Source organism: Babesia bigemina, assembly GCF_000981445.1.
Source record: "Babesia bigemina genome assembly Bbig001, chromosome : II".
NCBI classification, from domain to species: Eukaryota; Apicomplexa; class Aconoidasida; order Piroplasmida; family Babesiidae; genus Babesia; species Babesia bigemina.
This window is the reverse complement of record NC_027217.1, coordinates 2656758-2680855: the sequence shown is the minus strand read 5'-3', so window position 1 is coordinate 2680855 and position 24098 is coordinate 2656758. Positions and strand designations below refer to the sequence as shown.

General features: G+C 54.6%; 10 protein-coding genes across 10 annotated transcripts; 6 read left to right on the top strand and 4 right to left on the bottom strand.

The window, feature by feature from the left end:
• Positions 1-534: 534 nt before the first annotated feature.
• Positions 535-5652, top strand: BBBOND_0211840 (hypothetical protein, conserved; the record flags this gene model as incomplete). Its single annotated transcript, XM_012912774.1, has 1 exon — positions 535-5652. The coding sequence occupies one exon, from the start codon at positions 535-537 to the stop codon at positions 5650-5652; it is 5118 nt and encodes a 1705-aa protein (XP_012768228.1).
• Positions 5653-5867: 215 nt separating this feature from the next.
• BBBOND_0211830 (hypothetcial protein, putative) lies at positions 5868-8654 on the bottom strand (the record flags this gene model as incomplete). Its single annotated transcript, XM_012912773.1, has 1 exon — positions 5868-8654. The coding sequence occupies one exon, from the start codon at positions 8652-8654 to the stop codon at positions 5868-5870; it is 2787 nt and encodes a 928-aa protein (XP_012768227.1).
• Positions 8655-9594: 940 nt separating this feature from the next.
• On the top strand, positions 9595-9843 carry BBBOND_0211820 (protein transport protein SEC61 gamma subunit, putative; the record flags this gene model as incomplete). Its single annotated transcript, XM_012912772.1, has 1 exon — positions 9595-9843. The coding sequence occupies one exon, from the start codon at positions 9595-9597 to the stop codon at positions 9841-9843; it is 249 nt and encodes an 82-aa protein (XP_012768226.1).
• A 689-nt stretch (positions 9844-10532) lies between these two features.
• Positions 10533-10887, top strand: BBBOND_0211810 (ribosomal protein L37a, putative; the record flags this gene model as incomplete). The annotated part of the gene is made up of 3 exons (XM_012912771.1): positions 10533-10553; positions 10589-10699; positions 10735-10887. The coding sequence occupies 3 exons, from the start codon at positions 10533-10535 to the stop codon at positions 10885-10887; spliced, it is 285 nt and encodes a 94-aa protein (XP_012768225.1).
• Positions 10888-11581: 694 nt separating this feature from the next.
• BBBOND_0211800 (hypothetical protein) lies at positions 11582-11986 on the bottom strand (the record flags this gene model as incomplete). Its single annotated transcript, XM_012912770.1, has 1 exon — positions 11582-11986. One exon carries the CDS (start codon positions 11984-11986, stop codon positions 11582-11584), a length of 405 nt encoding a protein of 134 aa, XP_012768224.1.
• A 598-nt stretch (positions 11987-12584) lies between these two features.
• On the top strand, positions 12585-13328 carry BBBOND_0211790 (hypothetical protein; the record flags this gene model as incomplete). The annotated part of the gene is made up of 2 exons (XM_012912769.1): positions 12585-12665; positions 13194-13328. 2 exons carry the CDS (start codon positions 12585-12587, stop codon positions 13326-13328), a joined length of 216 nt encoding a protein of 71 aa, XP_012768223.1.
• A 447-nt stretch (positions 13329-13775) lies between these two features.
• On the bottom strand, positions 13776-13982 carry BBBOND_0211780 (hypothetical protein; the record flags this gene model as incomplete). Its single annotated transcript, XM_012912768.1, has 1 exon — positions 13776-13982. The coding sequence occupies one exon, from the start codon at positions 13980-13982 to the stop codon at positions 13776-13778; it is 207 nt and encodes a 68-aa protein (XP_012768222.1).
• Positions 13983-14478: 496 nt separating this feature from the next.
• Positions 14479-15102, bottom strand: BBBOND_0211770 (Thioredoxin-like protein 1; the record flags this gene model as incomplete). The annotated part of the gene is made up of 2 exons (XM_012912767.1): positions 14479-14715; positions 14752-15102. 2 exons carry the CDS (start codon positions 15100-15102, stop codon positions 14479-14481), a joined length of 588 nt encoding a protein of 195 aa, XP_012768221.1.
• Positions 15103-16059: 957 nt separating this feature from the next.
• Positions 16060-17871, top strand: BBBOND_0211760 (eIF-4A-like DEAD family RNA helicase, putative; the record flags this gene model as incomplete). Its single annotated transcript, XM_012912766.1, has 3 exons — positions 16060-17431; positions 17574-17674; positions 17716-17871. The coding sequence occupies 3 exons, from the start codon at positions 16060-16062 to the stop codon at positions 17869-17871; spliced, it is 1629 nt and encodes a 542-aa protein (XP_012768220.1).
• A 1872-nt stretch (positions 17872-19743) lies between these two features.
• Positions 19744-23520, top strand: BBBOND_0211750 (cation transporting ATPase, putative; the record flags this gene model as incomplete). Its single annotated transcript, XM_012912765.1, has 1 exon — positions 19744-23520. One exon carries the CDS (start codon positions 19744-19746, stop codon positions 23518-23520), a length of 3777 nt encoding a protein of 1258 aa, XP_012768219.1.
• Between the last annotated feature and the right edge of the window lie 578 nt (positions 23521-24098).

Below are 24098 nucleotides of genomic sequence, written 5' to 3'. Positions count from 1 at the left end.
TCCTACACACGAAGGCTATCTTCACGCGTGCACTTTTTAGGGCACAAAGACACGACTTTATCGCATTCACAGCAGCGTTGGAGCGTCGAACCGCACTTCGCGTCGTCTTATTACTCTCGGCCGTGGAAGTCTACGGCCGGAAGACAGGAAGAACCCGCCCGCTGGCGGATGCCGCGGTGTCCACACCGATTATAGTCGTTTTGTGTGTCTGCTTTATATGCTTAGGTAAGTGGTGCCGTGTCGCAAGCTTTGCTTGCAAGGTTACTCGGTCTCTCGCAGGAGAGCCGCGCCAACAGATGCGGGGAATCATCCGCAGGTCGGCGCGTGTCTGTGGTGGTGTGGGTGTTCTGCTATATTGCCGACGTTTTGTTACGTCCAGGAATTTTTCGGTAAGCCCCGAGGTCACCAGTGCCCATCCAGGCCATCGCCCATCAGCTCCGCGGCCTTGTTCGGTCCACGGCCGCGCTGTGGGCACCGCCCCGCTGAGGAGGGCGTTTGAAATGTCCTCTTCGTAGCAAGGGAACGGTAGGGACGATGGCGACGCGTGATTTGTTCGATAACGATGACGCGCATGGAGATGAGAGCGATGATTCGTTCATCGCAGATTCGGAGGTGGAGTCCGACGGTTCTCTCGCTTCGGTCAAAGGCGCCGGTGAGAGCGTGGACTCCGATTTCGAGTTCCTGTTCGGTTCTGAGCCGAAACCGGAGGCCAAGAAGACAAAGAAATCCGCTTCTAGATGGCAGAAAGAGCTCGACCGCCGCATGCGTGAGGCGAGTGCGCAGTACGCTGACATCGAGAATGTGGAGTCGGAGGTGGCTTTTAACCTTGAGCACCTCTCGTCCCACTTCGAACGTCGTCAGGGTGTGGAGTCGGAGATGCTGACGCTGTTCAGCGGCCTCCTGACCCGGGAGCAGTTCACCGTCGACTCGAGCTCGCCGACCGATGATGGCTCCAAGGCTGCCGACTCCTCCGCAACGCAGGCGCCACCGCAGGAGACCGATCGCGCGCTGAACAAGCTGATGAAGAAGCTGATCCGTAGTACCTTCCGCGGTAAAACTCCCGAGGGTCGGTTCGGCAATCTCGTCAAGGCTAACTCGGATGCACCCAAACCTGCTGCACCGGGCAAAGTGAGCACTGTGGTCACCATCGGCCGCGAGGCACTGTCCAACCTGCAGGATCTGAACACCCTCCTCAGCCGTGAGCGTGAAGGCGACTACATGGAGCTGGACGGCGTGCCCCTGTACAAACACACGCGCTATGGGACGCTGTATATCTTCGAGAGCGGGTTTGTGGCCACTCACCTCTTGCCGCTGTGTTCGAAGTTGCTGCACGAGGCGTCCGGCAACGATCACGACTTCCAGGCTCTCACTCAGGAGGTGATATACGTGCTCTACCAGCTGTCCCAGCCGCCGACGTCAGCGTGGTACAACTACTGGACCGAGGCGCAACCTCACTACAAAGCGTTCGCCGTCTCCAAGGAATACGATCACGACCCAAACGTGGCGTCCGAGCTTAAGCGCCGCGCTCGCATTGTTTGGCACTACCTGAACGGCCTGGTGGCCTTTCGCTCATCGCTGATGTCGAGCGACCTGTGGACGCTCATTGGCGAATTCCGTCTTAAACTGGAGAATTTCGAGCGTGCTGGCCATCGCACCCCCGAACAGAAGCAGCGCGTGGAGATGTTGCAACGTCAGCAGGATTCGTTGGCGAACGAAAGGGACGCGCTGCTGGCCGAGGCCGCGAGCAGTGGCGACGATGAAGACGGCGAAAATGAGGAGGGTGGCCACCCAACCGGGCGGGGCCGGCTGCGCAAGGATCGCAGCACGGCCGAAGCTCGCAAAAGGCGCGTGCAGGAACTGCGCAACCAGCTGTACGAGGTCAACGACGAGCTCGCGAAGGAACGGCATGCCCACATGGAGGCCCAGCAGCAGACACGTATACACTGCAAGACCGTGAGGCTGCTGATAACACACACGCTAACGATCCCGGGGGACGGCCTGGGTCTGCTGTGCATGCTTCAAGAAGGAGGTCTGATATCGCTGCTGAGGGACGAGGTGGTGTCTTGCTTCAATTTGTGCAAGCGCGGATTCACCGTTTCCGAGTCTGATGATATCCATGCCCACCCAGCGTACCTGAGCGAGGCGCAGCGCGAATCCCTGTGGGAGTACGTGCGTCTGGTGCACGCGATATTGGTGTGCGTGGACGTGAATAGGTTCCTCGGCCTGGTGTACAGCGGCATTCGTCCGGCTGAAATGAAAGTGGACGACGTGTTGCTGAGGTCGACTGAGGAACAGGCCAACCGATCTGCCGAGAACGAGGCCATTCTCGACCTGATTCGGCTCAACCCCAAGCTCGCCCGCATGACCCTGCGAGGTCCTGCCAATTTGGGCAAATTTACCATTAACGAAAGGTTCCAAGGCACCCGGAGCCACGGCAGCTACGAACACTGGTTCCGTTTCCCTTCGCTGACCCACCTGCAAACGCCATTCGAAGTATCTTCTGGAGTGTCAAATTCGACATCCGGATCACGAGCGGCGGGTTCCTTCGCGGCTGCCGTGGTGAAGTCGCTGCAGTCCGAGTTGCACCAGCTCATCGGCATCGACTGCGACTTCGAGCACTGCCACTGGTCAGATGCTGCGGCGGCATCTGGGATCTATTACGAGCTGGGTTTGGTCCTGTCCCTGTGTTTCGGCGACCTGATGAGGGAGGCGCAGGATCGTTACTACCAGCAGAGTGACTACCAGGTTGTGCTCGACCTGCATACGTGGGTCGTGACGTACTACCGCTGCATGTACCTGTACCTGCGCGAACAGTGCCGTACTGAAGACCGCCAGGCTCCGCCGGAGGCGTACGTGTTGCTGGCGCTTCGGCGTTACATCGGGGCCGACTCGTCTTGCGCCAAAGTGGCATGCGCTTACGTGTGGCAGCTGATCCGCAAACACTCCTTGTCAAAGGCATCCCATTTCGGAGCGACTAGCGCGCTGAGGGCGCTGTACGCTGATTTGAACCTGTTCCAGATGATTGGCGACATCCGCAGCAACGTGCACGTGATGAGTATTTGCCAGGAAACTCTGGCAGCCTACTTTACGTCCGACATCCGCGCCATTCTGTTCTGGATTTTGCGCTATTTTAAGATGCTGTCCCAACCTTCCAACCTTTTCTGTTTCGCGCTGGCGAACCTCCACCTGCTACGCCACGTGGTGCGTGCCGTGGGCTCGGTGTCTTTCACGCACGAAAACTCGCGGTCTGACGCCATAGGCCGCGATTCCGATTCCGACTCCAGTGACGACGGCGTATCGATCACGAAGACTGTGATCGTGACTGCAGATTCCGTGTTCAGCTCTCGCAACCGCAACACCGCTAACGACGACATTCTGTACAACGGACGTGTGGTGTACAACTGTGTTGCAATGCTCGCCAACTTCCGCACCAACTCGCCGCATCTGAACGACATGCTGGTATCTCACCTGGAGTCCGTGCCGCTGCCGATGCTTTACGACATCAAGTACTTTTACGTGTTCCGCGACATTGTGGGCGACCGCCGCGTGTGGCAGAACGCGAAGTGGCGCTGGATCGGCGACTACTGCGTTCGGGTGATGGAATCGTTTTTCGACGGCTGGCTGGGCCGGGGAAACAGGTTCCTGCCATTGGAGCTCTTCTTCAACAAGTGCTCTCCCGCCACGAAGGGCCCCTTCCGGCCGTGCGCCCCCGATAACATCACACCCATAATGCGCGGCTACGAGCACTGCGGACTGCTGAGCGAGCTGCTACAACGCCCCGAGGCGACGGTGTATGAGGTGGTCAGGGAGAAGCGCGGCGCCTCTGGCAGCAGCACGTGGGATCCCGAGGAGGACGCAGCGCTGCTGAAGTACTACAAGCAATTCCGGTTTTTGGCGGACCCTGTGGCGTACATCGCGGAGCTGCTGGGCCGTCGTGAGGCCGACGTCCAACGTCGTCTGGAGGAGTTGAGGGTGCCGACGTCCGAGCCGCAGGGTGCGAAGGGCGGCAACACGGCAGCGCTGCAGAAGTTGCTGCGCAACCTCGTCTCGCTATTCGCTGACGAGGCCATAAAGGTGTGCGCGGAGCTGCACGAGAACATCTCCGAGTCGATTGAGATGCAACGCCTGGGCGGCGCTGACGCCGTTTGCGAGGTGATGGAGCCGCTGTCAGCGTCACCCCGCCTCTTGGGATCCGCCGAGTTCCAGGCCGTGCTCCACTGCCTGGGCATATCACAAAACTGGTTGCTGCCCAAGAATACGGGGGATTTGGCGCCACTGATGGCGGTGTTGGATGACCCGTCCAGCTACATCGTCGTGGGCAAGGAACGTGCAGAGAGCGCCTCGCAGTCGACCCCCGAGACACGCGCCACGGCGACGTCAGCTGCTGCAGGCGAATCCGTACATGAGGACACACAGATGGATACGGATAGCGGCGTGTCCCAGCCCGCCGTGGTGACGAGTAAGGATATTGCAGAATTGGTTTTGCGTCTGATTCGCTGTTTGGAGGAGCACGGCGAGTCGGCGAATGCCAGTGGTATAATCCAGTCCGCCATAAATCTGGTCGAATCAGCGTCAGTTCTGGGCCGTGCAGAAGCGGTTTGCAGCTACCTGCCGCAGCGGGAGGAATGCCTGTCACGCGTCCGCAACCTGTTACGACTTGCGGAGGTTGAGGTTCGGCCGCCGATGATCGCGTGCGACAGTTTGCCCAATGCAATCATCGCCGTGGACAGGCTCCGCGTGGCCATCAATTTGAGCAGGCTGCCAGCGTCCCGCCTGGAAATGATAGTGCAAACTAATGTGCATCAGCCCTCAGGCTCGTCCAAACGCCCTCCATCCTCTATGGCCGTGGACACCGATTTCGAGGACTCCTTTGAGAAGCACATGGACGGCGCCTCTGATGATCAGCACGAGGACCACCTTGACCTCGACGCGCCCGTCAGCTTCAACATCTTCGGGCTGCGTCCCGGCAGGGGGAAGAAGAGGGGCGGCGGCCAACGCTCATCCGCGCATTCCGGTACCGGTAGGGGAACACACGTGCGACGCAAGATGTCTATTGATTCCGACGGCCTGTCGGAGACCCAATCGGACCACTTGTCAATTCCGCCGGATGAGCACGGCGGCGAGTTGCGAGCAGTGCTGGATGAACTCCGTCGTCGTCTCTTGCTGGGTCACACCCGCATCGATGCTGCAGATTTAATGGGCATCGGTATTTTCGATAATTGGGATGCCGCGTTTGATATGCTGCGGCGGTACTGCGGGTCGCTCGGCGCCTCTGAGGAGTTCGTGGCCAACACCCTGTGGCTTGTGTGGCCCGAGGACAACGTGGACTCGGCCATCACGGCGCTCTCCATCACTCCGTTAAGCGCTGTGCAACCAGAGGAGCTGTCTTCGGGTGAATGGGGTTCGCGTGCCGTGCGAAGCGTGCCGGTCCGCCGGAATATCCGCCGCCGAGTCGACCACTCGCCCCCGCAACTGGGCGTGCAGTGCGACGGCGAGCCACCGGAGCCACTAGACCTAGAGCCGCTCGAGCGCCTGGAGGTAAACCCGGACCTGGTGGCGTCGATCTACGAGGAGTCGCTGAGGCTCGCCAGGGAGGGCCGCCTCCGCAACACCGTCACGTCCAGGGAAGACCTGGAACGACTCCTGGAATAACTCGGCATTTTAAACAGGCATCTCGATTGGAGCCGCCGCCGATTTTTAAAAGATTTCTGATTATGGTCTATGGAATGCAGCGCACGTACGCCGAGCTGGAGTCGCACCTTTTTTTGCGGCTTCGAGCCGTAATTTTATAGTGTCCTACGCACGCGCGACACGGTAGTTTTAAAAGTCGAACATACGCTTAATCTTAAGTCACGTGCAGCGTTAGTTTAAGTGACCTTGGGTTTCACTCTCCCGTTGTCGCAGTACAACTCGCGGAACAGGTTGCGGGGCACGAGGTTCTGCCAGAACGAGTGCTTCACGGGGCATGAGGGTATGCTCGAGAGGTCTATGGTTTCGTAGACCGGCACGAGGTTGGGCGCGACCCAGAGCAGGATCGGCGGTACGAAGACGATGCAGATCAGGAAGGCCCAGAGCAGGATGGTGACCCACTGCCATCCGGGTGGGATTTTGTTGACCTGCACGGCGACGCGGTGTGGCGCGACGATCTCCTCGAACACGTCCGCGATGGTGTTGCTCATCATGCAGGGCACGAACCACTTGATGCAGATTGACCAGAAGATCTTCATGGGCAGTCCGCCGACGTTGCTGAGCGGGCTGATGCGGCAGATTTCCATCCTGAGCTGCTCCACGTTGCCGCAGCAGAGCCACCACGCGCACTCGCTGAGCGTTTTACTGCGCTCCGGGTCCTGCTGGTTGAAGTGGTAGGCTGCTGCGAGCGCGACGGCAATGCCGGCCGCCCGCATGAACCACCAGACTATCGCCCAGAGATACTCGTCTGAGGTTTCGCAAAGGAACGCGACGAAATTAAAGGCCCAGAAAACCGCGTTGAACGTGTACACTGCCTTTGTTCCGAGCGCCTCCTTCTGCTTGTCGCATCCGTATAGCCAGCCGACGACGATGGAGGCGATGAACACCGTGAACGCGCGCCCGAGGTCGCCAACGGCGATTTCGAGGAACCAAACCACGCGCTTGCCCGTCCTCGAGCAGAGCATCAGCGAGGAGCACATGAGCACCAGTATGATGCATAGGCTCGTCCAGCGTCTGTGCAGCTTGTTGATGCCCAGCCAGGGGAGGTCCTTGATGTTGGCGACCGCGACCTCGATTTGTATGGCGAGCGTGGAGCAGAGCATGACCACGCAGCAGCTGAACTGAAGCATGCAGAGCGTGCGCTCCATGTTCTCCGTGGACTTGAATCCGAGCGGCAGCAGTATGTAGCTGCAGTCCTGTCCGAGCATCCACATGATATCGATGGGCTTGAGGCGCAGCAACTTGGCGTAGTGTCCGATGAGTGCGCACGCCGTTCCGAAGAGTAGCATCGTCACGTACCCCGAAAAAATGCCCACGCCGACCGTCTCCTTGGATATGTCGTAGCCGATTCGCGACTTTGCCGCCAGCGTGGTGTATATGCCGCTGCCGATGATGTACTCGTACATGCACGACCGCAAGGAGTGCGACCATATGCGGCTGCTTCGGTATAGGTGGCTCCAATCCAGGTTCCTGAAGCTCTCCCAGAGGAAGTCCGTGCCCCCGTCCAGCGTGATCGCCGTGAAAGCCTGCGCGCCATGACGTGCGCACTCGGCGCTACCCACCTGTATGTGCGTGACGAAGAATGCGATGATGATAACCAGGGACGCCGAGAAGGTGAAGTTGCCCATCCCCGCAAACTGGAACACGGAGACTATGCCGTATGTGCCCACGATGGCCCACGCGAGCGAGGGCTCGAAGTTCAGCACCTCATTGGTCGCCGTGTAAAACTTGCTTTGATACGCCAAGTACGCCTTGCCCAGGGCGCTGGGCACGCACACGTCGTTTGCGAAGTAGCACATGGGTATTTTTTGCATGCAAATATCACGGTCTGTGATTTCGTTGCACATGGTGATTTCTTCGGGCGCGAGCTTCCACGGCACCTGGCGCTTGAATATGTCGAAAATGTAGAGGATGTACTCCGCCGCGCACCTGGCGCAGGCGAAACAGCCTGAGCAGAGGCAAATGACGACGATGGCCGTGCCCAGTCCGCTGCACCCCCGGCGCAGCTTGTCGTATATGGCGCTCTGTCCGCCTCGGTATAGCTGCCCCAGCATAAGCTCGAGGCAGATCATGGGCTGCACGACCAGGATGTAGGCGAAGAAGTAGGGCACCAGGAATACCATCCCCGACCATGAGGCGTTGAGCTTGAAGAGTGTCTCGACGTTGCCGACGCTGATGGCCATGGTGACGCAGAGCACGAAGAGCGCGGCCTCGTTTCGCCAGTAGCCCTGTTCCGTCTGCGTCTTGATCCACGGTATGAACGACATGTCTACGGCTTTGAGGCACGACGGGTACTCGAAGAGGTCGGACAACTTGGCGACCTCACCCGGCGAGACCCCGCGCGATACTAGCTCCTCGACAACGCCACGCTTGCGCGGCTTCGGAGCATGCAGAGTGCAGCTGCGCAGCGGTATCCCGATACGTACTTCGCTAGAATCCTCGTCGCTGAACGAGGGCGTCGGTGAGGCCTCCTCGAACTCCTCCGGGTCGTAGTGTACGTAATCTGCGAAGTTGGCCTCTCTGCAGTCCTCGAGTTGCAGCGCCATGTTCGCGTCTCGCTGTATCATTGCCCGCTCCCAGTGTCGGTCGTGCTGTGCCATCACCCGTCCGCCCAGGTGCGAGAGGTTCCTGTATCCGTTGGTGTTGGTGAACTGCATCGCCTGCTCCAGCATGGAGTTGCGCGCCAGCATTTTTGCGATGCTGAACTTCGAAGGCGAGGGCAACCCTTCCGTGGAGAGCGATCTGAGGTCTACGACGGTCGACTCCATGTTCATCGGCAAATTGAGCATGAAGGTGTGATCGTCGGTAAGCATCGACTTGGAGTTTGTTCGCTGCATGTTCCTCGGTATGATGATGCTGAAGTCATCTCCCTCCGAGGTGATTGGTCCGCTTTCGTCCATCGGACCGGACAGGTACGAGCCCGGCGAGGAGAAGTCGGACAGCAGGGAGCTCGTACGCGGCATCATCTTGGCGATGTGTGTCGGTGTCTACGGCATACGCTTTAAGGCCTGGCGACGTCACAACATGTACCAGAGACCGCCCTCGTGCTGACTATGCGCGTTTAACACATAGGCGGCGGTATATGGTCGGCAATCCGGCGCGCGGGATTGCGCACATAGGTTCACCCTGGTTCGGGCGCTGGTGTCCAGCAATTCCGGCTAAGAATTCAGCCGGGCGCATCCGGCGCTTCCCTATGGTGTGTAGCAGCAACCCTGTTGGCAACACACCAATTCACGTGTCCCGTGTATAGCATTGAGTCGTACAAGTCGTCGGCGGGGTCGGGATGTGCAGCAACGCTACATGCCACCAGCCGATTGCCGTAGGTTTACAAGCGTAGCTCGTGGACGATATCACAGTATTTAGACTTTAATGCAGCAGATGGCTTAGTGTGTAACGCAGCTTGGATGCTGAGACGCGAACTGAGTTAATGTTGGCTTCGGCAGTGATGCCGTCGCAGTTAAGGCGCTACCATACGACTGTATTGCGTGTTAACTTGTCCACTGAATGCGGTGTTACATCGCCTCTGACGCACATAGAGCCATACGAGGTGAAATAGCGTCCATCTGTGCGCCCCTTTGGAGATCATGATAGATGCGTGCTACACATTAGCACGAAATGTCTCCGAACGGCAGTTTACACATATAACACAATTATGAAACCTACACAAGACTGCGCAGGTGCATTGTTGCCTCGATTTAAAGTGCTCGTCAGCATTGGCTTCTGGCCCCATCTAACACCTCGGGCACGTGTCGAATACGCGCTGGAGTGGTCACACATTTTTTTACTCGTTTCTCACTTTTTCCATCGCTCGGCAAAGCCTTTGGCCTTGTCGTTGCTACACATCGTATCTGTCGGCGTCTTGCGCCTGGAGCAGAGGGAGCCCGCCGGCGGCCCTGCGTTGGCATAATGAAGCTGCAAGTCCCGAATTTCCTGCTGGATCCCAGCAATCCCGCTGGATACACCGTTCGCACGGTGACGGATTTCATTAACGACAGCACACGTCTCGTGCGCAAGTGCACGAAGCCAGACAAGAAGGAGTATACTCGCATCCTGCGCGCGTGCTCCATCGGATTCTTCATCATGGGAATTATCGGTTACATGGTGAAGCTCATGTTCATCCCGGTGAACAACATCCTGGTTGGTATGCCGTCTTAAGCTGACGATGATGCGCCGCCATTGTTACTACTAACACACCGCCTTTAATTGCTAGAGAACATGTATTTTGTGGTCTACCGGTGTCTATATTTCGGCTTTGTGTTGGTGCGGTGTGTGATTGCCTTTTCGTAGCGTCTGTTTTGATGGCTGTTCAGTGTACTGGGTGTGCCTGTGGAGGCAAGTGTGGATGCCCGCAAATTTACGGAACGCTCAATTCCGCTGAATTAAGCAAATGTGTTGCCTACGGGCTACGTGAGATTGGCTGTACTAGCCTTTTTATTACACAGTGAAGTTCACTGAGCAGGAGTAGTTCGTCCTGCTCACATCGGCCATATTTCACGCCGCATAGCATCAGCGTGATTAATTATAATATTACTTTTAATTTGCGCAATATAATAGCCGTTTCTGGTCTAATCATTGCTGTCCGGCTTTCGGAGGTCGTTGCCCCCACGACGCGGCAGCGGTTCACTTCACGCGTGTTACCGGCACATATCTTTAAGGAATCGCTCCAGGCGTTTGCACTATCATCTGCGTACGTTCGTGGAATATAGTGCGAGTTTAAGCCGTTTATATTGGACCGTGGTGTCTTGCGTTGCCGAGCCCACCACCACACCGGCCTATTGGAGCTCCGTTGCTGCTCACTTTGGCCCATTATCGCGTACTACGTCCTTTAACAGATAATTTAGAAAATGTCCAAGCGCACGAAGAAGGTAGGCTTGAATTGAGGCGTTTTCATCCGTGTCAGGTCGGCGTCACCGGCAAGTACGGTGTCCGTTACGGTGCCTCCCTGAGGAAGCAGGCTCGCAAGATCCTGCTGTTGCAGCACACCGCCTACAACTGCCCGTTCTGTGGAAAGGTACTGTTGTGCAACGGTCATTACACGTTTTTCAGGACGCCACCCGCTGGAAGGCCGTTGGCATCTGGGAATGCAAGCGCTGCAAGAGGCGTGTTGCCGGAGGTGCGTGGTCGTTGGGCACTTCGACCGGTGCGACCATCAAGTCCACCATTGAGCGTCTGTACAAGCAGAACGTTGAGGCGCAGTAACTTCGTCAATCGGGACTAATGTGTTTTGCATTCCACCCTCTAATGGGCTGCTGTGTACATTTCATTGACGTGAGTACTATATATCTGCTCTCCTTACTTTGGTTAGTGAAAAGCGTATACTGTTTAAAGGTTGTTTCATTCGGATAGCGGTTTAGAGGATTAGATTTCCGGTTTAGAGCATAGCAGGGTTTCCACCGCTGGCTAAAATGCAATATATGGTGGGGTGATGGATTAGCGAGAAGTGTCAGTCTTCTAGCATGTGGTCGATTCTGAATATTGTGCGGAAGCCGCCAATAGTTTGGCGACGGCGTCTAGGGCTGATTTATTACGTAAGGTTTCTTTGAATCTTCGGTACCTTATGGTTGGAGCTGCCGTATATTGTGCGATAGTTATGGTTACGGATGGCTGATATGGTGATAGCGGGAACTATCACGTTTATATATCTGGTTTTTAGGGATCGCAGGTACCAGTGTGGTTGAATAAGTATATATGTGACCTGACTTCAAGCACATCAAGATAAACAATATACGGCCTCATGAATACAAAGCTGGGTCGTATTGCGATGCATCATGATTCTTCACATGCGATGGCAAGATAGTACATCACAAAGCAACCCTATCCCGGACACAAATGCTACCACATTGACATACGATGTCACGTCCATGAGGACGCCATATCAGCTGTGAGGTTTTTTCTACTGCTTAAATTGTGACAAGTCCTTCCCATTATTTAAATAGTCACGCAACTGCTTGAAACCTGGATCCGATTTCCAAGCGAAGAAATACATGACGGCTACAATGAGTAGTAGGAATAAAACGGTTAGGCAAAAGGCAGTGATGCCTACCTTCGGCTTACAATTTTCACAACCATTTTTGTAATACAGTGGACATTCGTCACATTTGGGCACGTTGCAATTGTGTTCTTGCCAGATTTTTTGGCATACACCGCAGGGTTTCTTGCCAGGCAGGGGTTTACAAAGAGCGCAACAGGAGGGGCAGCAGATACATTTACCCCTTGTACCACACTTTGTATGATGATTTTTATTTTCACTGTATTTACATTCACACTTTTGTTTTGCTTCCATCTCTTTCTGAACCATCCTTAACAACTCTGCGTGGCAATCGTCGGCCTAACCAGGAAGAAGTGCGGCAGCGGTTAACGTCGATGCTGCGCAAACGATGACCTCAGCTTTCACTTTGTGTAGTTATTGATTCAAGACATCTACACATCATGATAACAATCGCAGTGCTTTATTGACAATGCATGGCCGTGGGTAAGCATGGATTCGCCGATCGTTCTACCGTGGCCAATATATGCGGCCAGTGTTCATTTAATGTGGTATTGAAATATCTTCTATTTGTACTGATGACATTCGTTTTCACGTAGTCAAATTGTTTTGACGCTCGCGAGGTGAATAATGAGAAAATAGCATCATTTACATCGCAAATGATATTCCTATATTGAATGTTTCAAACATATCGGAGGATAAAATCTCGGTTTAATCGTGAATCGCATATTATGAATACGGAGGACTATATGATCAGGAGAGTTTATAATAAGCAAAGACCCCGAACGTTTTTAAATATTCTATATAGCGAAACAATGTTTTGCGCCAAGTGACTTGTAAAATATGGCATGTTTCACCATCGATATTATTTGTTATTCTGTATGAAGGCGTTGATCTTTTTTCGATTGCCATGTTAGTGGATTTGCATCCCATCCCAACGCTTTTCGCCGCTTCAATAAGCGTGGCCTTATGGTCAATAGAGATTGACGCTGTTGGAATGCTTCGACTAAAATACGTCGTACACCGCGAAAATTTTAAGCGTTGGTTCTGTTAGTTTTGGAATTAATTTCGATAATTGCAGTTACACAGTCGTTACCACAACGTTGCAGTCATTTTTTGGGCAATTTCTTCGCGATTTGCCATTTCGTTGTGCTACGTTTCCGGAGAGGCACGTTATTTCACACGCCTACACTTCAATTACTTGCCACTATGTCTAACCCCATAACGGCGAAAGCATCAGTGTTTCAGACGGTGTTAGTCCTGCTTACGATTCCATGTTATAGATTTTGTAGCGAGTTTGCTTACAATGCTAACATATACCTTGTGAGACTATCCATGCAGAATCCTACTTTATATCCCCTTAGTACCACTGCTGATACGACTAAGTCGGGATTTGCAGCATCTGTTGCACGCAGAAGCGGCATGGACGTCTCATGATGTCTATGCGGCGAGGTAAAAACACGTTATTGATAAGGGAATGGATTTATTCTACCACATGGCAAATTTTTTCGTAATGCAGCACAAACGTAAACAGTCACATCGGATGCCTAATGTTGATATCTTGCGTCTGTCACTACTTCATGCTATGTACAAGCAAACGCAGATGAAATTATACAGCCTCATGCAACTCATCTTCGCACCTATCGACGCATAACGTGGTCTATGTACTTTATCAGATTGCTTGCGGCATATCCGCACGGTATAGATAATATAGGTGACGTGATGGGGCACATGAATGCATATGCGGGTACCCTAAGACTACAAGTTTTTAAGCATGCGATGGCGGTCTATCCTCTAATGAGATTTAGAGTAATGTTTTGATATTCCTTAACCATACGCTTTACAGTTAACGCTGCCATATTATTTCGCCATAGCTCCCTATATAGTTAGAGTTGTTATATGTGATTGATAACTAGGATCCTTATTGCCACCACCTGCACGGTAGGCTTTTCATAGTGGTTAATTGTTGGTAAAAATGGGCCAGGTGAAGCAGCCAGCAGTGGTGCCACAGTCGCCAGATGTACGAAAAAACCGCGAAATGTATATGTAAAAATCCTAGTGATGAAATAACAAGATGTAGCGCACATGGTTGTCACTGCTGTTACTGGTGTTGTAAGCACTGTAACGGGACAGTTACGAATGGAGAGACATGCCCTTTATGTACTGAGATCCTGAGTAAACACAAAGCCAAATGCCCTGGAGCACCCTGTAAGAAGTGCCCCGATTTCATGAAACGTGGTTGTAAAAAGTGTAAGCCGAAGGTAGGCATCACGGCCTTCTGCCTAACCGTTTTATTCCTACTACTCATTGCGGCCGTCATGTACTTCTTCGCTTGGAAATCGGATCCAGGTTTCAAGCAATTGCGTGACTACTGGAACAACGGAACATCGCCAACCCACTGTAAAAGCAGACGTGGCCTCGTATGACAATTCTGGCGTAGTATGGACTCACCACATCGCAATATCAATATAGTATCATGTATGTATCATTCTAGTGCGTGTTACGGTTGATTATTACGTTCTCTGGCTGGCGGCAGCCTTAACAAACACCCCCGTAAACAACACGCAGCTCCAAACGCTACGTAGCTTGTGCCCACACCGCTAATACAGCTTCACAACCACGACTCAACCATTCAACTGACTTCACTCACCCTCGGTGCTAGCTATCGTCATACCTAACAAACTAGCACACGATTGGTTAGTGTATACAGAACATGTGTTACGTTATCGCCAGATGAATTACGATTAGCTACACTTCGTTTCTCACGGTTAACCTAGCATTGACAGCCGTGATGTGAAACAGATCTACCTATCAGGATATGGTCGGTGCACTGTGCCCATGAGGATAAGTCGTTGGAGATACGTGCGCTCCTTTCCCTCCAGGTTGTCTACTATGAAAATTTGCAGGCTGGTGACCCTGTCGAACTTTGTGCCCTTGAGTGTCTGTTTTTCTCCGACTGAAACTTCATTTAAAACGATTTCGTGTTGTGGTATCACGGAATCCGATTCACTGAAGTCGAACTCCGTCCGGTTGGTGTATAGCTGTTAGATATTTGTTTAGATGACATGCAAACTCACCCGAACAGTCTTGGGTTTCGAGGCTTCTAGGTCATCCGGTGGCGCGTCGCAGCACAGTTGGATTGAGACGATGCTCACTGGGTCCAAGAAGAATACCTTCAGTATGAGTTGCTCGTCAACGTCGGAGACCATCGGAGGGGTGTTCGGCGACGTGGAGACCAGCACTTCGGACAGCTTCCCGTATCCATCCAGCGCATTGAGTGCCGTTGAAGTGGTGTAGTCGATACACCTTCCTACGACGGCGAGGTTGACAGGTTCGCAGCCGCCCGTCCTTCCCTGCCTGAAGAGGCGATTCAGCTCGTTGCGCCAGAGCATCCGCCCGTTGAAAGGCCCAGCTCGAGATTGAACCATTGAAAAAAAGTATTGCAATTATGAAAAGTGTAAATGTGTAGCGGTTAAAGCCGGCCTACAACCTGCACAGGCTGTTTTCCGACGGCAGCCTAAGCGGATGAAAAAGGGAACGACATAACCCACGTGATAACTGTGCACGCGACAAATGTATTGTAAAAAATGACCACCAGTCGGCCTATTTCTAACAGGATGTGTCAAGCGCGTCATGCGCCCAGCGCTGGTAGCACCGCGGGCATTTCTGACTGGACAAAACGTTGCGCTGCCATTGAGAAGGACACACTTGCGTTAGCATACAGCGCCGACATAACTAAAAACACCCATCAGTGTACACACACCGTATAATATGCAACACTCCCGCCATCCATACACCTACACAGAACCGTCGCCGACCACGAACACAGAATGCCGTACGAATTGCACTGCAAAGCTCTGTGAGCCTTTTCATGCAGGTGATAAGTTTCTATCTGTGATTCTTAACTCCGGAAATGCTGATTCGCCGGTGCGCGTTCACCGCATCTACAAGCGGCGCCGAAGTCGTCATTAGACACCGACAATCAACCGCCTTCACATACACAGATGTTTTCAATAGTGATTCTATTCGGATGTACGCCACTTCTAGCACCTTAGCACATCCAACGCTGCGTGTTCACAGAATCGAGGCTTCACACTTGTCAATGCACACTGGGTCAGTGACAGAAGACGGATTGGCAACAGCGCACACAATGGCACTCGACGGGCAGCATTGACTCGCATCCGACAGGTGTACGTGTCTGCAATGCGATAGGTGGTGGAAGGCCAGTGTGTGTGACAGCATAGGCCCATGATGTCGTGCTGTGGGGCCATGTGAACCGCCGCGCGCAGAAGCGGAATCTATTGTCTATCCTTTTACACACGGCCGCGGAGCCCATTATATCGCCGGGCTCTAGCAGTGCTTAAATAATCGGACCTATCCTAAAAATGACGAAGGGTAAGGGCGCCGTGCCGGCGGAGGACTTGGTGGACTATGAGGAGCAAGAAGCCGGCCAGGTCTCCACGCGCACGGTGATTAAATCGGCGACGGTCGCCAAAACCGGCCGCGATGACGGTACTATGGGCCGTGGCAGTTACGTCGCCATTCACGCGAGCGGTTTCCGTGACTTCTTCCTGAAGCCCGAGATTTTGAGAGCCATCGGTGACGCCGGTTTCGAGCACCCGTCGGAGGTCCAGCACGAGACCATTCCTCACGCCATCACTGGTGTGGACATTTTGTGCCAGGCCAAGTCCGGTATGGGAAAGACCGCCGTGTTCGTGCTGTCCGTTCTGCAGCAGCTGGATGTGCAAGAAGACGGGACCCTTGCTGGTGGTATGAAGCGTGACGCCGGAGGTGACGTCGTTGCTCCTGGAGGTGACCGTGTGGCGTGCCTTGGAATCAGCCACACCCGTGAGCTTGCGTACCAGATCAAGAACGAGTTCGACCGTTTCGCCAAGTACATGACCGGTGTGCGCTGCGAGGTTGTTTACGGAGGTGTGCCGATCGCTCGCGACATTGCGATGCTGAAAGACCCCGCCAAGTGCCCGCACATTCTCGTGGGTACTCCCGGTAGACTGCTCGCTCTCATCCGCGGTAAGCATTTGAGCATGGAGGGTATCCGCCACTTCGTGCTCGACGAGTGTGACAAGTGTCTTGAGAAGCTTGACATGCGTTCTGACGTCCAGGCGATCTTCATGTCTACGCCGAAGAAGAAGCAGGTTATGTTCTTCTCCGCCACCATGAACAACGAGGTACGTGACGTGTGCAAGCGTTTCGTGCAGTCGCCTGTGGAGGTGTTCGTGGACGACGAGTCGAAGCTGACGCTCCACGGTCTCCTGCAGTACTACATTAAGCTTTCTGAGAGCGACAAGAATCGCAAGCTGAACGACCTGCTCGACACTCTGGAGTTCAACCAGGTCATCATTTTCGTGAAGTCCATTTCGAGGGCTCAGACGCTCGACAACCTGCTCAATGAGTGCAACTTCCCGTCAATCGCCATACACGCTGGGCTTGAGCAGACCGAGCGCATCGCTCGCTACACTCAGTTCAAAAACTTCGACAAGCGCATCATGGTCTCGACCGACCTGTTCGGAAGGGGCATCGACGTTGAGCGTGTGAACATCGTTATCAACTACGACATGCCCGACTCCACCGACTCGTACCTGCACCGCGTGGGCCGCGCGGGTAGGTTCGGCACGAAGGGGCTCGCAATCACCTTTGTTGCGACGCAGGATGACTCGAATGCCCTGGCCGACGTGCAAAAGAGATTCGAGGTCGACATCCCCGAAATGCCGGAGTCCATCGACACCTCTCTGTACTGTAAGTGGCCGTACCATCGTTGCTCATGTGTTAACAGTGAACCAATAAAAACTGGATTTTCAATTAGTTGTCTATTAATCTCCGGACGCGAAACCATTCAAAGAAAGTTAAAAACCCGGTGCCCTGTGTAGTTTTTCCGGAGATTTGTCTATGCGCATATTTGCGTGCCGTCCACGCGGGCTGCCCAGTTTCGGGCTCGGCCTGTGGGAGGTCTGGATAAAGCGGTGGTTGTACAGTACTCCGGTTTCTCAATTTTATGTTTGCGCTGTCACGCGTGCACGCAGCTGACGACAACCAGGTTGCACACGCTCAAGAGCGAAATGAGACTTGGCACCCATTGCCCGAGCCCCGACGGTTGCGCTATCGATAGTGAGAACGCCGTGATTCCGGCCGCCGCCCGCGAGGTGTTCATGATACCGACAGCTTGCGTGAAGTGCTGAGAAAGTGTGTCGTTGTCTGTGAGCCGCCTACCTCTGATCCGCACACGTTATGAGCAGTCATGGGCACCACGCAGAACACAGCGGAGTTTGCAAAGTACGCTGCTGAAACCCTGTACCGTATAGCATTGGCACAGAACTTAGGGACGTACCACACAATGTAAAGAACGAAACTGGTTTGGCAGAGGTGTGTGAGCGTAACGGTTACGGCGAGTAGGAGTAGTGAGAGAGTCGCCCACGTAGCGCGCCACCCGTAAGAATCCAGAACGAGGCCCCATATGATTCTACCCAGAAGACTGGTGCACCGCACGACGAAATCCGCGAGCACTATGCTGCGCATGCTCGCCCCGTACTTGACGGCGGCGATGTTGCGCCAGTAGGAGTGTATGTACATCACTGCCTGCCAGGTGAAGTATGAGAGCAGCCACATGCACGCCTGATCCTTCCAGCTGAGTTCCCTGGGATGCTGATGATTGCGATGCAGCACTTCGCCTGCGAGCAATGTGTAATGTCGCCATCGTTGTGATGCGCTGCATGACCGAGCTGTGTCGGCAGCACAAAACCACTTAAAGCACCGCACCGCACCTTTGATTGAGAAGGGCACGTACTCAGAGACGTGCTGCTCCGTAGCCTCGTCGTCTTCGGCTGCAGAGTCTGGAAAGGCCCACTGCCACCCGCAAGCCTGCTCAACATTCGGGTCACCGTGCTGTGCGCCTACCGTGATGATGAGGTAACCGACTGCTGTCATCATCAACAGCGCGCGGGTGCGATGCAGCTCGGCATTGTCCACGTAAAAGAATCTCGAGCCGTGGTGTTCGACGTGCTTAGGTGGAGTTTGTGGCGGCGGTCGTTGCTCGGTTGCTTGTGGTACGCCGGCGTCATGGGACCACCAGCCGCCGAGGTACGACAGCTCCAGCGGCCCAACCAGCAGCAACGCCGTGCCCATTATCGCGTACATGCAACCGCAGCTGAGTCCACGTCTCATCGGGTTCAGGCGCAGCACGCTCTTGGCCGGCAGCCACATGACGAGCCCGGAGCAGAATCCCGCGCCCAGCCCGTACCACACTAGAAAGCTCGCGTAGTCGTGCATCCGCCACGCAGCGCCTGCCACACATAGCACCACCCCGATGCACCCAAGGAGGGTTATCAGCTTGTCCCCGACCTTCTTCGCCACCGGCGCTGTCAGCAGCCCCGCCAGTGTCTGCGTCAGCAGGGATAGGACGAATCCCAATGCGATACTTTGGTGGTCTATCGCGCCGTTCGACCCGAACACGCGCATGTACGAAGCGATATGCAGCCCTACATTAGAAAAGGCCGCGGGGTACCCTGCGCGTAATTAGACATGTCAGAGATCAGACAACCTACCGAGAACGATATAAAGTAGCCCAGCTCCAACTATTGAGCGAGTTCCTAGGCGACTAGACCGCCGTTTGATATCCGATAGAACTCCCAAATGCGGTCGGCGACTGCGATGAACCGTTTCGGCAACCTTTTCCAGCGCGATGCCGACGTGCCGCCACCGGAGGTCGGAAGGCGCCTCGCAGTGACCTTCGGTGGCTTCCGACTGCCCATCGCTGCTGCTGAGCAGCGACACTGATGCCCTGCGGTAACTCATCGTGTGGCTGCGCCGCCTGATCCAGCGGTACGGGAATACGCGTATGGAATCCTGCGTCACGCCCCATCCGCGCAGCGGCGTTGCTTGGTACCAGAGCACACACCCTCGACAGCTGACATTGCCCGGCACTTCAACATTTGTTCGATATTGAAAGACCGTTGCCTAAGGGGCTCACTTGCGGTGTAAAGCTCGCGGGCGGTACACACTCGCACACATCAGCGCGCCGGGGTATTGGCCAAAGCCTAAGATCTGGGTTCCAAATGGCTCAGCCGGACCACACACGCCGAGTGTTCCGCTATGTCGGACGCCACGCAGCGTTTGCGCAATTCAGCATCGCTGTGCTCGGCATTGCGCTGGCCGCTGCCGCGCTACACTTCCGGAAGATATGGGCGCTGTTCTCGAAGCCTGCCGAGGAGGCCGCCGAAAGCGTCGCAGAGGGTGAAGTCAAGGTGATTCGCGTGGACTATGCGGCAATAGCTGCCAGGCTTAGGGCGATGGACACGTCGGAGTGCTTTTTGCTCGTGCTGTTCGTCGTTGTGTGCCTAGTGGCGGCTGCCATGCTGCTCAGCCTCTGGTACATCCCAGTGCGTCTCTTTTTGTTCTACGAGTCGTGCCCATTTGTCGAGGGATCTGACGAATACCGGGAGTACGTGCTCAGGAAGGGAACTCACGTGTACATCATTGGCATCAAGCCTTCGGCCGACTCCACCGAGGAACGTAGGGCCATTCCGAGCGTGATAACGCAGCTGCTGCGCTCGAAGCTGTACAGCTATTACACTCACGGCCACCGGAAATATGTGCTCAACGAGCGTAGCTGCGAATTCGAGGCTGTGGAGCACATCGACTCTGTCGACGTCAAGGTCCTCGAGGCGTGGCGGGGGCTGTCTGCGAAGGACAAGGTCAGCACCAGGGTTTCGGGCATTGAAAGGTCGCTGGTTGTGTGTGAGGACACGTTCGGCGACAACGACTACCAGATTCCGCCGTGCGACTTTTGGAAGATGCTGTTCGACGCCTTTCTCAGCCCGTTCTTCCTGTTCCAGCTGCTGGCGTCGATACTGTGGATTTTCGACAGCTACTGGTACTACTCGTGCATGACGATATTCTCCATCATCACCATCGAGGTGCAGATGGTCAAGAAGAACATCCGAGAGTACGACCGCATCAACTCCATGCGCATTCCCCCTGCCGACGTCCTGGTGTATCGTGATGGCAAGTGGACGACTATATCGAGTGCACAACTATATCCTGGTGATATTTTCCTGCTGACGCACGACGCAGCAGCTGAGTCAACGGTCGTTCGTGCCGATTGCCTCATTTTATCAGGAGAGGTTGTGGTCGACGAGTCTATCCTCACTGGAGAATCTGTGCCCCAGTTCAAGTCAGCTCTCGATCTGCGACTTGTGCGGTCCCAGAAGGGCGCCTTGACGGAAGCGGATAGTGAGATGAGGCAGAGCACCGTTTTCGCCGGAACGTCCATCATGCTGTGCCGTGCTGACGGCCAATCGTTCGGTGCTGTCAAGCCTCCTAAACAAGGGTGCGTCTGCGTGGTACTGCGCACGGGGTTCGAATCGTACCAGGGTCGTTTGGTCAACGCCATCATCCGGTCAGGCGACCGTGTTACTGCTTCGAACACTGAAGGCTGGTGCTTCTTGGCAATCCTGCTGACGTTTGCGCTGGTGTCATGCACCTTCGTCGTCAGGAGACTGCCAACGGCCACCCTCAAGAAGTTGATCCTGACTACTCTGCACATCATAACTGCAGTCATACCTCCCGAGTTCTCAGTCATCTTGTCGTTGGCGGTCTCGCTCGCCATCCTGCAACTCCACGGCAAGGGCATGTACTGCACAGAGCCGTTCAGGGTGCCGTACGCAGGTGATCTGGGTGTATGCGCATTTGACAAGACTGGCACTCTTACCGAGGACCAGATGAAGGTGGTGGGTGTCGTAGTGGGCAACGACGTGTCCTCTCTGCAGACGCAGCCGGGCCAACAGGCCCAGTCAGCACCACTACCCATCGCCTCCGCTTTGGTGGTGGGAGGCTGCCACTCACTGTCACGCGTCTCCGGGAACATAGTTGGCGACCCCATGGAAAAGGCTGCTTTCGAGCATTTCGGATGGACTTTGAGTGCGGACAACAAATCAGTAGAGGGCCTGAACCCTTGGTTTTACGAATCTGGGAAGAAGTTGGCGCCAGCCAAGGTCACCGTGCTTAGGAGATGGCAATTCGTTTCTGAGCTCGGCAGGATGTCGACAATCGCGGTAATCGGCGGCCGCACAACATACTGGCAGAAACCTTTAGAGGGAGCTCAAGCAGGGTCGTCTGGCGGCAACAGCCACCAATCGGCGTCTACAGAGCTTAAGCATGGAGAGGGATACCTCAGACTGGATAACAGTTACGATGGTGATGTAATGCTGTTGTGCAAAGGTGCTCCCGAACGCGTTCGCCCACTTTTACGTGAAGTTCCGGAGTATTATGACGAGCTCTACCAACAACTGGCGATCGGTGGTATGCGTGTACTCACGCTAGCATGCAGGAAGCTGCCCATCACGCCAACCGAGGTCCCGTCGGTAGTCCGGGAGGAAGTCGAATCATCTCTGGAGTTCGTAGGGTTCCTGGCTCTGGAGTCGCCCATCAGGTCATCGTCTGTGATATGCATGAGACAACTAGATGGCCACAAACTTATCATGATCACTGGAGACAACGTGCTCACTGCGTGCCACGTCGCCGACGCCGTCGAGATGGGTGACAGGAGCAATGTCGACCTAAGCACCTCTGCCCGCAAGAGCTGGGGCGACTTCGCCATCCTGGTACCGGAGGAAGGCGGTTTCTGCTGGAGGCTGCGTAACGGAAACCCTGTACCGCGTGTTGCAAAATCTGGAGATTTCGTGGATCACATGAACGAAATCAAGCAATCCATGCGGCTGTGCGTCACTGGTCCGGCCATAGACGCTCTTGTCGACTACGAGCGCCGTAGCGGGCGCAAGGTGCTGGCCGAGATCGTGCTCAACACCACCGTGTTCGCGAGGGTATCTCCGCAGCAGAAGAAGTTTGTGGTGCGCACTTTCAAGCGTGCCGGCATGAAAACTGCCATGTGCGGCGACGGTACCAACGACATGGCGGCCCTCAAAGTCGCTCACGTGGGCATCTCGCTGCTGAAAAGCGCGTTCAAGAAGCCGCATAAGGAGCTCACAAACAAGCTGGGCGACATGATTCGCAAGCAACCGCATCAACTGCAACGCGAGGCTCTGGAGAAGCTGCAGCGCGACCTCCAGGACGGCATGCCAGAATTGAAGCTCGGGGAGGCTAGCATAGCGTCGCCATTCACGTACCGCAAGAACGACGTCCTCTGCGTGCCACTTCTGGTCCGCAGCGGCAGGTGCGCTCTAACAACAGTCGTGCTGCTCCACAAGGTCATGGGCGTAAACTCGCTCATCACATCGCTGGGGATGTCGGTGCTATCCATGGACGGTGTGGGGCTCAGCGAGGCTCAGGCCACGGTCTCCTCACTGATGTACACCTTCATGCTGATGGCGCTCTCAAAGTCGAAGCCCGCGCAGGAACACAGCTCCAAGCGCCCTGAGAAGTCCATCTTCCGACCAGCCAGCTTCACAAGCTTCGTGTTGCAGTGCTGCCTCCACGTGTCGGTCATTTTGCATCTGTGGGGTATTGGCAAGTCCTTGAGGGCACCCGACTACGTGCCCAATCTAGACGCCCCATTCGCGCCTAACATCGTCAACACGGTGATCTACTACGGCTGCCTTGTGATCAGCATCGCAGGGTTCCTGTCCAACTACCGGGGGTACCCATATATGCAGCCGTTGTGGGAGAACAAGTTCTTGTCGAGACCGCTGGCCGCCGCAGCGCTGTTCGTGCTCGTACTCGCCAGTGACCTGTTCAGGCCGCTCAACGATTACCTCTCGCTGGTCGAGATTCCCAACCACACGGTGCGCTTGCACGTGATTGCGGTACTTGCAATCGACATCCTGGGTGCTGTGGCAATAGAGCGGTTGTGCCGCCGTTTACTTAGTCGCTCATAGACGGCCTTGCGAGGCATGTCCAAGCTGACTAAAACATTTTAATTTTTTACAATGCAGATATAATGAGTATTTCATACATGTTGTAGGAGCAATACGGGATGATTTTTTTACTTCATCGTAGCCATAGTGGCTCTTCAATGCCTTCATTTATTTTCTGGGAGTTTTCATAATCAAGCAGCGCTATTCCTTGAACGCTATATGCCTAGGGGTCCCTATGAAGCGCGCCAAAACATGCTGAATTTAGTACATATCTTCTGTAGTCCGTTTTAGGGAGCATGAATTCCAACATACGACATCTTCAACTTTTATATCGCTTTTACGGAATTTATATAGACTACTACATTGACGTATGATGTTGCGTATTCGCAAGAACTTCGGATAGGCTTGGTGAAGCTATTTTCGCCTAATTTAGCTGGAAGTAGATGATATCTTGCCATTCCAGTAGTCACGGATAGACCTCAGTTTAGGGATCTGATGCTTGGTGCCGATGTAGATGATGACTCCAATCACAATGAAAATCAGAAGGATGACGAAGAATCCGGCCAAGTATTTTGGTTTCCACTCACAACTGCTACATT